General features: G+C 36.3%; 1 protein-coding gene across 1 annotated transcript; it reads left to right on the top strand.

Moving 5' to 3' along the window:
* The first annotated feature begins 4,443 nt into the window (after positions 1-4,443).
* LOC18446588 (protein POLLENLESS 3-LIKE 2) lies at positions 4,444-7,816 on the top strand. Its single transcript, XM_006856703.4, has 4 exons — positions 4,444-4,631; positions 6,098-6,310; positions 6,466-6,621; positions 6,741-7,816. Exons 1-4 carry the CDS (start codon positions 4,461-4,463, stop codon positions 7,476-7,478), a joined length of 1,278 nt encoding a protein of 425 aa, XP_006856765.4. The 5' UTR covers positions 4,444-4,460; the 3' UTR covers positions 7,479-7,816.
* The last annotated feature ends 5,894 nt before the right edge of the window (positions 7,817-13,710 follow it).

Raw genomic sequence — 13,710 nt, 5'->3', positions numbered from 1 at the left:
GTTTGGTAGAATTGGGGATTGCTTACATGAGATCACAACCTCAAGTTTAAGCTTAAGATCAAGAGATTTTTTTTTGCATAACCTAGGTTCAATATTAAGAGAATTCCGACCTTTTACCTAACGTAAAATGGGTTATTTATAGGAAAAATGGACCCATAACAGCCTGTAGGTCGATTTTGTGTGATTTTCGGGTCATCAAAACTTTGGCAACACTTGGATTCGAGCTGGCGCAGGTTGGAATGGTGTCATGTCATTAATGTTGTAATAATGATGGTTAGCAAATATTAATTGCTCATTAATATGACTTTAGTACAACCTGTCAAAATTTGGCATCATTTGCAATGGAGTCAACGGCATTCCGACTACCTTCAGATCTATTTTTGGACACGTGTCATGTTCTGGTGACTTTGATCTGGTTCAAATGGACTAATCACAGCTTGAAGCTATTCCAACTAGCACCGGTGGCATTGGGACTACCGTCAGATACTAGCTGGCACGTCGTTTTGATTGTACCTTCATCTAATCATCAACCAATGAGAGTTTGACAACCTTGAGACGTACTGATGTCTGACATATCAGTACGGGACTGCCATGTTGGCACGTACGAACTGACATGTCAGACCATCACTTCATTCACATTAGTCAGGTTGTTTCCCGCCTGGTGAAGGTATTAAGACTTGGCGCTGATGGAAATGGCGATGGCAGCACTGGCACTGCCGCCAGCCTCCTGGGCCTTCTAGAGCTCATCTGGTGGCCTCGGTCCGGGCATTGGTAGGAATGGCGCTAGTGCCAATCGAAGGGGCACCTGCTGTTTGCCCGGGTCACATGTTTTGCAACTGAGGTGCCTTTGGTACTTTGCCATTAGACTTTTGGTAGGGCTTTGGTGCCTTTTGAGGTAACATCATAATCTTTCCTTCTGAAAGGCCTCATAGTCAAGTCGTTCTGAGTCTGTTTCGCCTTGTTTTGTCTCTTGATGCCTTTGGTTCCACTGGGGCAATAAGTGTTTGGTGGAGGTTAGGTTTACAGAAAAAGGGTCCTAGTGGGGTAAATGGTTTAAAATACTCGAGTACTCTGCTTAAGACATTTCAACCTATCCATAACTTCTCCAATCGAGATCTGGGTGTCTATAATATCACAAAAAGATAAATCCCTAGAGAAAGAAAAAATGACATTGCCTTCATGATCTCTAAGAATCCCACCAAAGCCAGCCTTCTGAGTTTTTTGTCTAACACTGCCATCAAAATTAAGTTTCAGCCAGCCAAGCGGTGGAGGGTGCCAAAGGGAAGGCTTGAGACATTTATGCTGCCTATGAAAGAGAAGATCCCCAAAGTTGGTGAAGAAAGCTTATTTGTGGTGTTTCTTGAAACAAAGGAAAGCCTAAGCTCAATGAACTATGAGGTTCATGATTCTGTTAGAAATCATTTCTTTATCACTATTTACACCTTCAAAGATGCAAAGATTTTTCTCTTTCTATAAACACCGCAGTGCAGCAGTACAAGGATACGTCAAAGGTCGATGCCTTAGAATACATGGCAATCCTCATCTACTTGAAAACATAGGAAATAAACATTAACCAAAAGTTTGCCTCTCTTTCTCAACCTATCTCCCGTTAGAACCCTTGCTTGTTCCAATAGCCATAAGAACGATTTGACCCTTTTAGGGATCTTAATAATCCATACCTTTGTGTTTCTGTTACTCAAGTTGAAGATCCTATCATTACTAACTTCATGATACAGGGACCTTATTGAGAATCGACCATTGGGGTTGAGCTTCCAGATAATATAGTCATCTCTGTATGGAAAACAGCAAAAAGAATTGAGCTGCTGCAGCAAGGCAAAAAACTGGCATTCCATGGCTTCGTCAACCCTTCTCACCATCAAGCTAATCTTCCAAATACAGTTTAGACCCTGACCTTCGACCATCTCAAAGATCAAAGCGTGTTTAGCATCAGCCCACCGATAGATGTTCGGAAATTGGATTCTAAGGGGAACATCACCTAGCACCAGTGGCCAAACCATAATTTAGTGCAGAAGCCATTCCGCACCTTCATTCTACTATAAAATAGAAAGAGAGATCGAACCGAATTAATCCGTTTCCACATCATAGTATGCTTTCTGCACACTCATTCAATAAAAGTTTTTAACCTTGTCAAAATTTTGTTCATTTATTTTATGAAAAGCATTTTGTGTTCAAAGGTAGTTAAGAGTGGGTCCTTAGAATGTATTAAAATTTAGGAGTTTATTTTTATATTTTATGGATTAGATGTGGGACATGTAAGTAGGGTAGCCACAAGTAATATCAGGTATTTTTTAAGCAAAATTAAAAATTTCACTGCTAATCCAAAATTCATTTTGTTCTACTGGTAGTGGGGCCGTTGTGTCCTAGGGGCTAAAAAAACTTTTGAATTTTCAAAAACAAAAATTTCCATAGGAATTTTAAATTTTAAAGATGAGGTCATGGCATTTTGGGCCAAAAAAAAAAAAAAAGGGGAAATTATCGCTAATATACCTAAATTTTAATAAAATCGCAAAAAAAACCCAACTTCTCAAAACCTCTCCCACACCTTTTTTTCCCAAATTTTGGCTTTTTTTAAACAAAAATACCTTTTATGGCAGTCTTTCTACCGTAATACATTTTGATCTTTACGGTAATTTAAATACCGTTACAAATTGAGATAGTATTATGGTATATAAAATACCATAACAATATGAAGTTATATAACGGTATTCTGAGTACCGTAATAACTAATCTTCTTTTTACGGTATTCCTAATGTAATAATTGTTTGAATTATTACGGTAATTAAATTATCGTAGTGTATGGTAAAGACTTTATGGTATTCTTATTACCGTAATAAGTTGAGAAGCTTCAAATCGAAACTAATATCAGGGTCACCCCTCTCCTCTTTGTGAACTTCTTGACTGATATTGTGATACAAGAATCTAATGGATTGAATAGAATCTACCGATTGGCCAGTCATCTATCTCTTGTTTTTAGGATTTGATATCAGTTTGGACAAAAATTGCAGGACAAGAGAGCGGTAAGCAAACTGCCAAGCTTTTGATGCAAGCTGGTTTATTTGGTGTCCATTCCATCTTTCTGCCTTTCGTACCTATTCTCTACCCTTGTAGTGTAGAGAAGTGGAACTTGTTCTTCATATTCTCGACACAAATATCTTTCGAAGTGCTGTGTTGCCATTAACGGTGATTGCAGCCGTTTATCCCTTGATTTCATTTTTCTCACTCACACAACCCATGTATTGCGAAGTGCGATGTTGCCATAAACGAAGTATTTTTGCCGACAATTACCAATTTGCTGACAATTTCTCCATCTTTCTCTCTCTAATTGACATTCTTTCTCTCTCTATAGATTTGGTACAGTATTTGCTGTGGTATCTGGTGGGCAAGCATCAGAGAAAGATGCGAAGACGGAGAAGAAAAACAATGGAAATTCTAGTGATACAGCCAAAAAGTTCATAGGTAGGACAGGGAGGAGAAGCTAACCTTGATATTAGCTTCGGTTTGAAGTTTTTCAAGTAATAAAAATACCATAAGGACTTCACTATACACTATAGTAATTTAATTACCATATTAATTCAAATAATTACGGTATTAAGAATACTATAAAACGAAGATTAGTTATTACGGTACACGAAGTACCGTAATATAACTTCATACTATTACGGTATTTTATATACCGTAATACTATCTCAATTTGTAACTGTGTTTAAATTACCGTAAAGATCAAAATGTATTATGGTAGAAAGACTACCGTAAAAAGTATTGTCATCCAAAAAATCCAAAAATTGGAAAAAAGGGTGTGGATGAAGTTTTGGGAAGTTAGAGATTTTTTTACAATTTTATTAAAATTTAAGTATATTTGCGATAATTTCTCCAAAAAATAAAATAAAAAAAAAAAGTATAAAAAAATTTAAAAAGAAAAGAAAAGGTGTAAACGTAAATGCCAGAGTCCAAAAAAAATAAAAATTACTCCAAACTAGGAGGATATGTGTCTAAATTACTCCAAATTATACTTTAAGGAATTAACCCTGCTACAGTAATACCGTAAATCGTTCCAAACCTTCCAATTTACAGAAGGACAACAACGACTTATTTGAAAAAGTGTAGTGGTGATTTTGTAATTTTATCTTGACGGGTGGCGCTCTGCGAAGGCGTAACGGCTTTGTATTTTCCCAGTGCAATCCGACCCAAAGCATCAAAAAAACATGACTTCATAATTTTAAACTCTCCCTCCAACGGCTAGTTTAACGGCTATATTCGGACATGGAAGGAATAATAGGGGGCTCTCTTTTACACCAAACTAAACCGCCATTCTCTCTCCATATGCGTGTGTGTGTGTGTGTGCTGAGGAGATATCTGCAAAGAAAGCTCTCTCTCTCTCTCTCTCTCTCTCTCTCTCTCTCATTGTTTGTGCTGAGGAGACATCTGCAAAACTTGTGGCCATGGAGCTGTGGAAGAACCCTGTTCCCTTGGAAAATAGGGTTTCCAAATCGGCTCCATGTTCACCCATGAAGCCTATTCTTCAGAGGACTCATACCTACCCAGATGCAGCGCATGTTCTTCATAAAGTTCCTATTGGAGATGGCCCTTATGTCAGGGCCAAACGTGTTCAGGTAAATTCTCCCTCTCCAATAGTAGTGGGTTTTCTTTTTCATGGGGATTTAAGTTTTTTTGGGTTTCTTTGTACTAGTTATTTGTTTTTTTTCTTTTTTGTGAGGGAAGATCATTGGAATTGAATATCTGTTTCGTTGATAGTACTGAATTTTCATTATTTATGATAATTCGTGGATGAATTCCTTTTTATGTGATGTTTTCCTATTTCTATTGTCTGGGTTCTCAATCGGCCATGGAATTCTTGATTTCTGATGACTCTACTATGCTACTTTCTTTTCTTAAAATAATTTTTTAGATCTTGTAAGAACTATGTATTTATTTTTCTTATACTCTCATTTGATTATTCCTTTGATGCTATTTTTGTTGAACTGATTGGTTTTTAGTTTTATTTATTTGCTGAATAGATCATCACAATTGCTTTACTAGTTGTGCATCAACTTTCCTTTGTTTGCATGGATTCCTAGGTGTTGAAATTCTTGTTTTTGTTAATTTCTCACATTGCCATTTAGTTCAATGCATTTTTTAAATCTTATCATTATAGTTTTTAGTATTGTGTGGTCTCTGTACTAGAGTGAAAATGTTTCTCTAGCAAAACTGACCAAATTGGCTAGTTCTTTTTCTTTGCAAAATTTTTTGCATTTGCTTTAGAGTTTTTCTTTTAATTTATTATGCTTACTGTAGCAGTAGGCCATTATCATTTCCATTTATTCATTTTTTATTTTTGAAATTTCTTTGTTCTTCAACCTGCTTCTTACTTATTTCCAAAAGTTAATTGGTAGTTGCACATCTGATTTTGACAGTGGCTTTTTGCTCCACTGAATGTTTTTGGAGCTAAATCTATATTTTTTAGCTTAGCACCTTTTCAATTGTTAATTCTTCGATTAGTCGCATTTTGCATCAGTTTCTCTTATTTGATGCTTGAATGAGTAGTTTTTCAGTTATAAACACTACTTTAGTTTTACTTCAGTGGAGTTTATTGCATTTATTTACCATGTTAGATTGATTGCCAAATATGGATTAATTAGGAATAACATGGGGTTATTGGATATTTTTCTACCTCTATTGTCTCCCATTAAATTGAAATCATAGACACGAGCCCAGTCTATGCCGTAACATACCCTTCCTTACAAGCATTCGAAGAACTGGACTAGGGCTTCTCACAATGCTAAAAAATGGATATCAAAGGAGCTGATGTGAAAGGAAATCAAGGGTGGATACCAGAGAACCTAATGTGAAAGGAAATCAAGGGAAAGAAGGGTTTTTTTTTCTCATGGATTTGATTTCCTCAATTTTCATGATTAAAACTGCAGACCTAGAGTTGGATTGTGAAACTAATAAAGAATTGTGGAGAAGAACATTTCCTGTCATATACTTTTTTGGTTGGGTTTGACGACCTTTATTTCTTCTTGTTCTTGATGCTGTCCTACCTAATCCATCTGGGTTCTTTGCTTTGTTTTGTGAACAGCTCATAGAGAAGGATCCTGCAAGGGCAATTGTCATGTTTTGGGTTGCCATCAATGCAGGGGATCGAGTTGACAGTGCGCTCAAGGACATGGCCATTGTTATGAAGCAGCAGAACAGGCCTGAAGAGGCAATTGAAGCGATAAAATCACTTCGAAGCAAGTGTTCTGATCAAGCCCAGGAGTCCCTGGATAATATCCTACTTGATCTCTATAAGGTCAAGTTTCCCTCATGCTCCCCAAATGGAAGTTTTCATACCCATTTTGTAGATTTGTTTTGTGCCTTTATTTGTAAACTAATACCATAGAAACATGACTCTCTCTCACACACACACTTTTTGTTCTTTTCTTCTTCTTCTTTTCTTAATTGCAGAGGTGTGGGAGATTAGATGATCAGGTCGCTCTCCTGAAGCACAAATTGCTTCTTATCAACCAAGGCATGGCATTCAATGGCAAGCGAACCAAGACAGCCAGATCTCATGGAAAAAAGTTTCAGGTCTCTTTAGAACAGGAGGCCACAAGATTGCTGGTATTAATTGAATTGAAAAAATGTTTGATCTTCTTGTTTTGTACTCTTCTCCTACTATTGGATTTACATTAAACAATGTTGTGAAATTAACTAGTATCTATGTGCTTTTATCTTTGCAGGGAAATTTGGGTTGGGCTCTAATGCAACAGAACAACCATGTGGAAGCAGAAGCAGCTTATAGGAAGGCCCTTTCAATGGAATTAGATAACAATAAGATGTGTAACCTGGGGATTTGTCTGATGAAGCAAGGGAGGATAGAGGAGGCCAAAGCAACTCTACGATGTGTTAAGCCTGCTGTTGCAGATGGCTTGAGAGCAGATTCTCATTTAAAAGCCTACGAAAGGGCACAAGAGATGCTCAAAGACCTCGACAGCCCATCAATTAATAGCCCAGATACATTTACTAAGGCCATTGAGGCCTTTTTGAATTTTTCCTCTGTATGGCAACCTCAGCCCTGTTTACCAGCTCCACCACCACCATTGTTTCCCTCAAACCAGAAGCACGATGGGTTTCATGATGAAAATTTGGATCTTAACATTGGAAGAGGAAATCGAAGGAATAATGGGCTTCTTTCTCCTCCGCTACGGAAACATGAAGCTTCATTGATGAATAAGAACTCTCTTAATGTTGATGCCCCACCATTTATTTCAAAGATGGCAAGGAATCACCTAGAAAAGAACAATCTAAAGAGGTCACGATCTTCATCTCTCGAGACAGTTGACTATATTGATGCTTTACCAGACTCGAAGGAGTTTGAAGAAGCCATTCTAGCAGCTGCAATTGGCTGTGAAGCAAGAGAATCAGTTATTTATCCAAGACAAGTCCACCGAAGGCTGGTTTTGAATGTGAAGGCCTGAAATTGTTTAACTTAATATATTATTTTGTTATCCCTTTTTTGTTTAATTTAAACAAGCTAATGTAGCTGGAGGAGATGGGCTTTTTCTCCTCTTTCCGGAGTTGAACTAGGCATGTGGCCTTGTGGCTCTTCTGACCTTCCAAGGAAAGGGTTGTGGATACCATTTATCTCTGTTCTTCTATATTATTTCCTTCTCGTTATTTAACTTGAAATCAGGTAGGACTCAAATCACCTTTCACATTGAAAGGGGTTCTGGATTGATTTGTATTCTGTATAACAGGAGGATCGATTGTCGTAAATTGTAACGACCCAAATGAGAAGAGCCTTCATTGTTTCAAATATATTCCTTACACATGAGTTTGTTTTCTTACATTTCCTTTTCTAACTTCTAGAACACAGTTGAAATTTTTCAGACCTGAATAGAAAGAGCAAATCCAATATATGGGATTACGATATTTTAGCATATGCAGTTTGATCATGAAAAGTGTTGAATCCAAAGGTAATAGTCGTGCTTGCAAGAGCACAACTATTATAAGTTTGTTACACATGAGTTTGTTTTCTTACATGAACCCCCAAGACAAATGGGAATGATTTCCTTTTCTAACTTCTAGAACACAGTCGAAATTTCTCAGACCTGAATAGAAAGAGAAAATCCAATATATGGGATTATGATATTTTAGCATATGCAGTTTGATCATGAAAAGTGTTGAATCCAAAGGTAATAGTCGTGCTTGCAAGAGCACAACTATTATAAGAAATGCGTTTTTAATTTGAACATCTTGAATGCAGGAACTCCTGAATTTGATCATAAAACGTGAAGTTTGTGGAGTAACTATTTTCCATGAAAGCTCTTTTAAATTTCTTCCATTATACGAATATGAGTAGTACTCTTCAAATTTTCCCTTTTACATATTCTATTATGCTAGGGAAGTAAATAGGGAAAATTTCGTACAGAATTTTTATTTTTTATCTTATTTCATGGTAGACCCTCCTTTCATTTTTCTTTCATGCAGTATAAAAAAATCTTTAAGGATTTCACCGTACCTCCACATCTCTTATCTCCATCATTTATTCACTTTTGACCATAAAAATTAGCTCCAATAAACATTTTTATATCATTTCAACCCAATGTGAGATAGAGAGATAGGGAGCCCTCAACATGGCATTAAGGGGTTGAAAAGGTATATTTTTCAAAATATTTTTGAACCTTTTGGGTTAAAAGATATAATGGAGTGGGAGATTATGATGGGGGTGGGTTAAAAAAGTTTTTGAAATGTTTTTAGAACGTTTTTTGGTTGAAATGGTATAAAAATGTTTGTTGGGGCTAATTTTTATAGCCAAAAGTGAATAAATAAGGGAGATAAGAAATGAAAGGGTATCGTGAAATCTTTAGATATTTTTTTATGCCGCTTGAAAGAAAATAGAAGGAGGGTCTAACATGAAATAAGATGGGGAATTAGAGTTCTGTATGAAATTTTCCCTAAATATAATTTGTTACCTATCAATAATAATTGAAAAGACTCAAGGGAGAACATTACTGTTCAAAATTCCCCTTCTATTGTGCTAGGGAAGTGAAAAAAATTATGTACCTATAATTGAAAATACTCAAGGGACGGCATGTCCATCTGTTTTCACAACCGAGGGTGTGGCCTTAAAGTACTCCCAACTCAAGCAATGAAAGTAATAAAAATTTACAACCACATATTAGCTCGAGCAAAAAGTGTATATAAAGCCGAGGCTTTAAAAAAATCAAATTAGAGCCCACCTCAAAAATATCACTAGAAGAGGTTGTTTTGATACCCAAATATCCTTAAATTGACCATCTTAAAATCAAGATGCATGGACATGAGAAAAAATAAATTTCACGTTTGAAAATAGTGCATCTTGTCATGCATTTTTGGACCATCAATTTTCAAGATTTTCAATTTTTCATAGATCCGCTCGATCTATACTATTTTTTAACCTTTAAATTTTATAATTAAAGATAAAAATATATTTAAAGGCTATCACAAAGATTTCCAGTATTAAAACCACATTTATCGACACTATTTGAAAGTGCACTGTACTTTGATTGTTTAGAGCTTCGACTCTATACAATCAATGCTTGTGATTATTAGATGATTATCAGAGACCTCAATGTTGAATTCATCATCAAAACCCCTATCAGTGATTTTGCAGAAACAGTGGAGGCATTGGTATATATTTTGTGATGACAAAGTGACACCAAAGAGTAGGGGAGTGGGTACTTCTGATTCTCAAAATTGTGGTTTTGGAGTACAGGGTTCCAGCTATACTCAAAAGGAGTGGGATTTGGACTCGGTAGTTGTCATTTGGTTAACCTTTTAGGCTCACAAGGTTGAGGAATTAGTGGGGGTGCATGGGTTTGTTTGATCAATGGGTGCTTGGAGGTGACGCAAAGTGACGAGGTTAAGACCCCTTGTAGATAACAACTATATTAAATGGATAATAGATGGGAATATGGTGAGATAGACATGAATTTACCTGTGGATATTACTTTGCCTTTTGTCTATTTTCTGCCAACTGTTGAAATCAAATGCCGTAAATGAAATGAATTGAGCAACTGGTACTACAAGGTAGCAGCAGATGTCAAGGAATGTGATGTTACAGTGGTGGAGGGAATGGAGAACTAGATGTGATGCAAACGTTCTCTAAGGTGATACTATAATCCACTTAGTTTTATAGTGTGACAGTAAAGAATTTTGGGGTGTTTGAATCTGAATTTGGCTGCTACCTAATGGTTTATTTATTGTAGTAGCAGCATAACACAGCTTGGGCAGCAGCATGAGAGAGGGGTGAAGACTTTATGAGTAGTGTTTTAGGGGTGAATGATGAGTGAGCACCATTAATATGGATGCAAAGGGTCAGCACTAGATCCATCAGAAGTAGATTTGGGATAAGATTTCTCGAAATTTCAAAGGGAGAGCTTCCAATTGAAATAATATGCCTTGACAGGATGAAGATACTTGCATGTGTTATGGTTGATCCATAAATCTGATTTCCAGTGTTGTTTGTGTTGTGGAAAGGGGGATGAGGGTAAAAATGAGAAAGACAGTCTATGTATGTCCAGGATTTTGTTTAATTCTCATGGATGAGTTGTAACATGGTATTCAGTCCAAAGGATGCAGTCGCTCTTACATGGAATGCACCCAAACTAACGAGGAAAATCCTCCCAAATGATGGATTTATACAAACAAACAACCCAAAAGTTTAGAAACCTCCATTTCCAAACCTAAGAAATAGAAATAGAAACTGTTGCTACGATTACATGTTGGGTACGAGCCTTTTTTAACTTCAATTTGTATGAACCAACAAAATACCCAACCACGATCCTAGACAGAATTGAATTGTTGTTGACATTTCTTATATTTACTAAAGGAGCCATTTTCATTGTCACTGTGCCGGCTGTTAAATAAGGTCGGCTTGCGTAGGACTCAATCTTGGTACCAATCCATAACGATCAAAGTCGAATCGCGAGTCAATTAATGAAGCAAATTCAATGAAGCAGCTATTGGTACCATATAGAAGCAGCCATAAACGGGAGAGTCCTAACCAATTCGAAAGATCATTCAGTGTAGTACCTCTATATATTTTTAATAGGACTCTTACCTCAAATCTTGACGATTGAATATGGATTGGCAAATATTACTTTTATAAAGCCGCCATGGTGAAATCAGTAGCTCTTAGGAAGCAGTGCTAGAGCATCTCGATTCGAATCCAAGTGGCGGCACCCTCGAACCCCAAAGGGGATACAATAGATCCTATATCCCATAATTGAAAATAGAATTCAATTATTTATTTCTATATCAGAATTAAAGGACATCCTCTTTGTTCATTTGAACTACAAACACAGAAAAACAAAAGTATTAAAATAAAAGAAAAATATCTCTTTGTCTCTTATTTTTAACTTCCATATCTTATGAGACCTAAAAATTGAAAATATTACTTGTAAGCAAAATGTATCCATCTTTTCTATCTTACAACCCCGTAGATCCCTTTGACCATAATTTTTTTTACCCAAACAAATACTAAAATGACACCCTATTCAAGCTCCATCTCTCTCTCTAAAACTCCATCTCTCTCTTTGCGTCCAGTCAAGGGGTTTAGCTGATCTTCATTTTAAAGAATAAAATATACGTTATCACTTCTCAATTCGTTTGATAGGGCTGCAGCCCTATCAAAATAAGTAAAGCCCATAAGGAAGTAGTTCCTTTCCGTCTTTGTGAATCAAAAAATAAATAAAAAATATACAAGAAATAAAAATATAAAAATTTGCTGAAAATAAAAAACAAACCTAACACAAAGATTCAGGTGGAAAACCCTTCAAAGAAGGGAAAAATAATGGGGCACCACAAATGAAATTCACTATGCATAAAATAATTACAATAGATCTTCCCAAATTAACTGGCCTTAACTTAAGGATTAGGAATAAAAAAAAGAGAAAAATACAGGGTTAGCTCTATGGGAACTACTTCATCTTCCTCCCCTTCTCAAAAGAATAACTTCTCTCCAACCCTCATTGGAGAACACCAACTTCAATCATTTAGGAAGCTCTAAGCCTTTTGTGATATTTGGAAGAAAAAAACCCTCAATAATTTTTCTGCACATCAAAAAAACCCTAGAGAGAGAAACAAAGGATTTTAACCTGTCTCTATAAAAAAAAAATTATTCACCTCTCATGAAAATTAAGAAAGACTCTTTTTCTTAATTATTCTAATTGTTTTTCCAAAATACCCTTTTAATTTTTCTTTCCCAAAACATAGGCGCCAACCTCATGGAGCTAGAAGTCCATGGCCTTTTGAAAAAATCCATAACAATATCCCCTTCTAGGTGCATGAGGAGGGCTCCCCCCCTGCTTAGTGAATCTCTTGCCCCTTAAACTTGTGCTCAAGTAGCACCCATGCCATCCACGTACCCACAAAGCTCATGTTTATCGTTTGTTAGGGCCCTGGTCATTATAGTCGATGGATTGTGATTGGTACAAATTTTCTTTATTCGCTTCAAGTTATTCTTTGAGACAGCTTGTATCAAGTGATAGCAGACATCCATATGCTTCATTCTATCATGCTATACATCATTCTTGCAAATATTAATAATACTCTTATTATCACAATGAACCACATAGTTATCTTGCTTCAAACCAAGTTCCTTTATTAACCTCTTCATCCACAACATTTCTTTGCCTGCTTCTGTAGCCATTATATATTCTTCCTCTGTCGCAACACACTTCTGCAATTTGGATTGCCGTTACATAGCTCCCCTTGCAAAAGTGAATGAGTAACCTAACGTAGATTTCCTGGTATCGAGATCTCCAGTCATGTATTCATATCTATATCTATCTAGCACAACTTTTTCACTTCCAAAACATAAACATAATTTAGATATGCACTGGAGATATCTAAGAATCCATTTTACTGATGTGCAGTGCTCTTTGCTAGGCTTGGAAAGAAATCTACTCACCACACCCACATCATATACTATGTCTAGTCTTATACACATCATGACATTTATCAAACTCCCTATCGCTGAAGCAAAGGTTATATCTTCCATTTCTTTCTTTTCCTTTTCATTTGAAGGACTCTGTCTTGCACTCAACTTAAAGTATCCTGTAAGTTGCGTGCTAACTAGCTTTGCGCTCTTCATATTAAACTTGAAAAGTACCCATTCAATAAATTTTTCCTGTGACAACTATAACTTTTAGAGTTTCCTGAAATGTTCAATTTTCATGCCCAAAATCTACTACGATGGCCCCAAGTCCTTCAGGTCAAAGGACTTGCTTAATTCTAATGCCAAACAGTCCCATAGATTACATCAATATATGTGTCACAGCAATACTTTGTTGCACATGGTACAGACGATGCCATGATGCACGAATCTTTCGGTTTTTATTGCAGTGATAACTGATGTGAATGGAGGTTGAGCTATTACTCTAATAGACTCACCTACACAAGTGTCTAAGTGTAGCTACTTATGAGATTGACTTGTCTATCGAGCATGTATTTGAATTGAGATGCATGCAAAGGCCCAAAATGCATTGGACATTTACGAATACCAAAGAAATGTATACTATCTGGGTTTTGCATTACCAATTGTTATATAGGACTGTTGGCTCAGCACCTTATGGATCTTATTGTACATATGAGTAAATAATCCAGTCTAATGAGACCTTCATTTATGAGAATAGTTTGTGTGCCTGATATTTTCTCATATTATTT

Source organism: Amborella trichopoda, chromosome 9 (genome assembly GCF_054954075.1).
Source record: "Amborella trichopoda isolate Santa Cruz 75 chromosome 9, AtrichopodaSantaCruz75HAP2 v2.0, whole genome shotgun sequence".
NCBI lineage: Eukaryota > Viridiplantae > Streptophyta > Magnoliopsida > Amborellales > Amborellaceae > Amborella > Amborella trichopoda.
The sequence above is the reverse complement of the archived record's forward strand: the minus strand, read 5'-3'. Positions and strand labels throughout refer to the sequence as shown.

Excerpts from the sequence above, each read along its gene's own strand:
- LOC18446588 (XM_006856703.4), top strand. The coding sequence starts at position 4,461 with ATGGAGCTGTGGAAGAACCCTGTTCCCTTGGAAAATAGGGTTTCCAAA. Across the intron at positions 6,311-6,465 it reads TCCTACTTGATCTCTATAAG|AGGTGTGGGAGATTAGATGA; the intron begins GTCAAGTTTCCC and ends TCTTAATTGCAG. Across the intron at positions 6,622-6,740 it reads AGGAGGCCACAAGATTGCTG|GGAAATTTGGGTTGGGCTCT; the intron begins GTATTAATTGAA and ends TTATCTTTGCAG.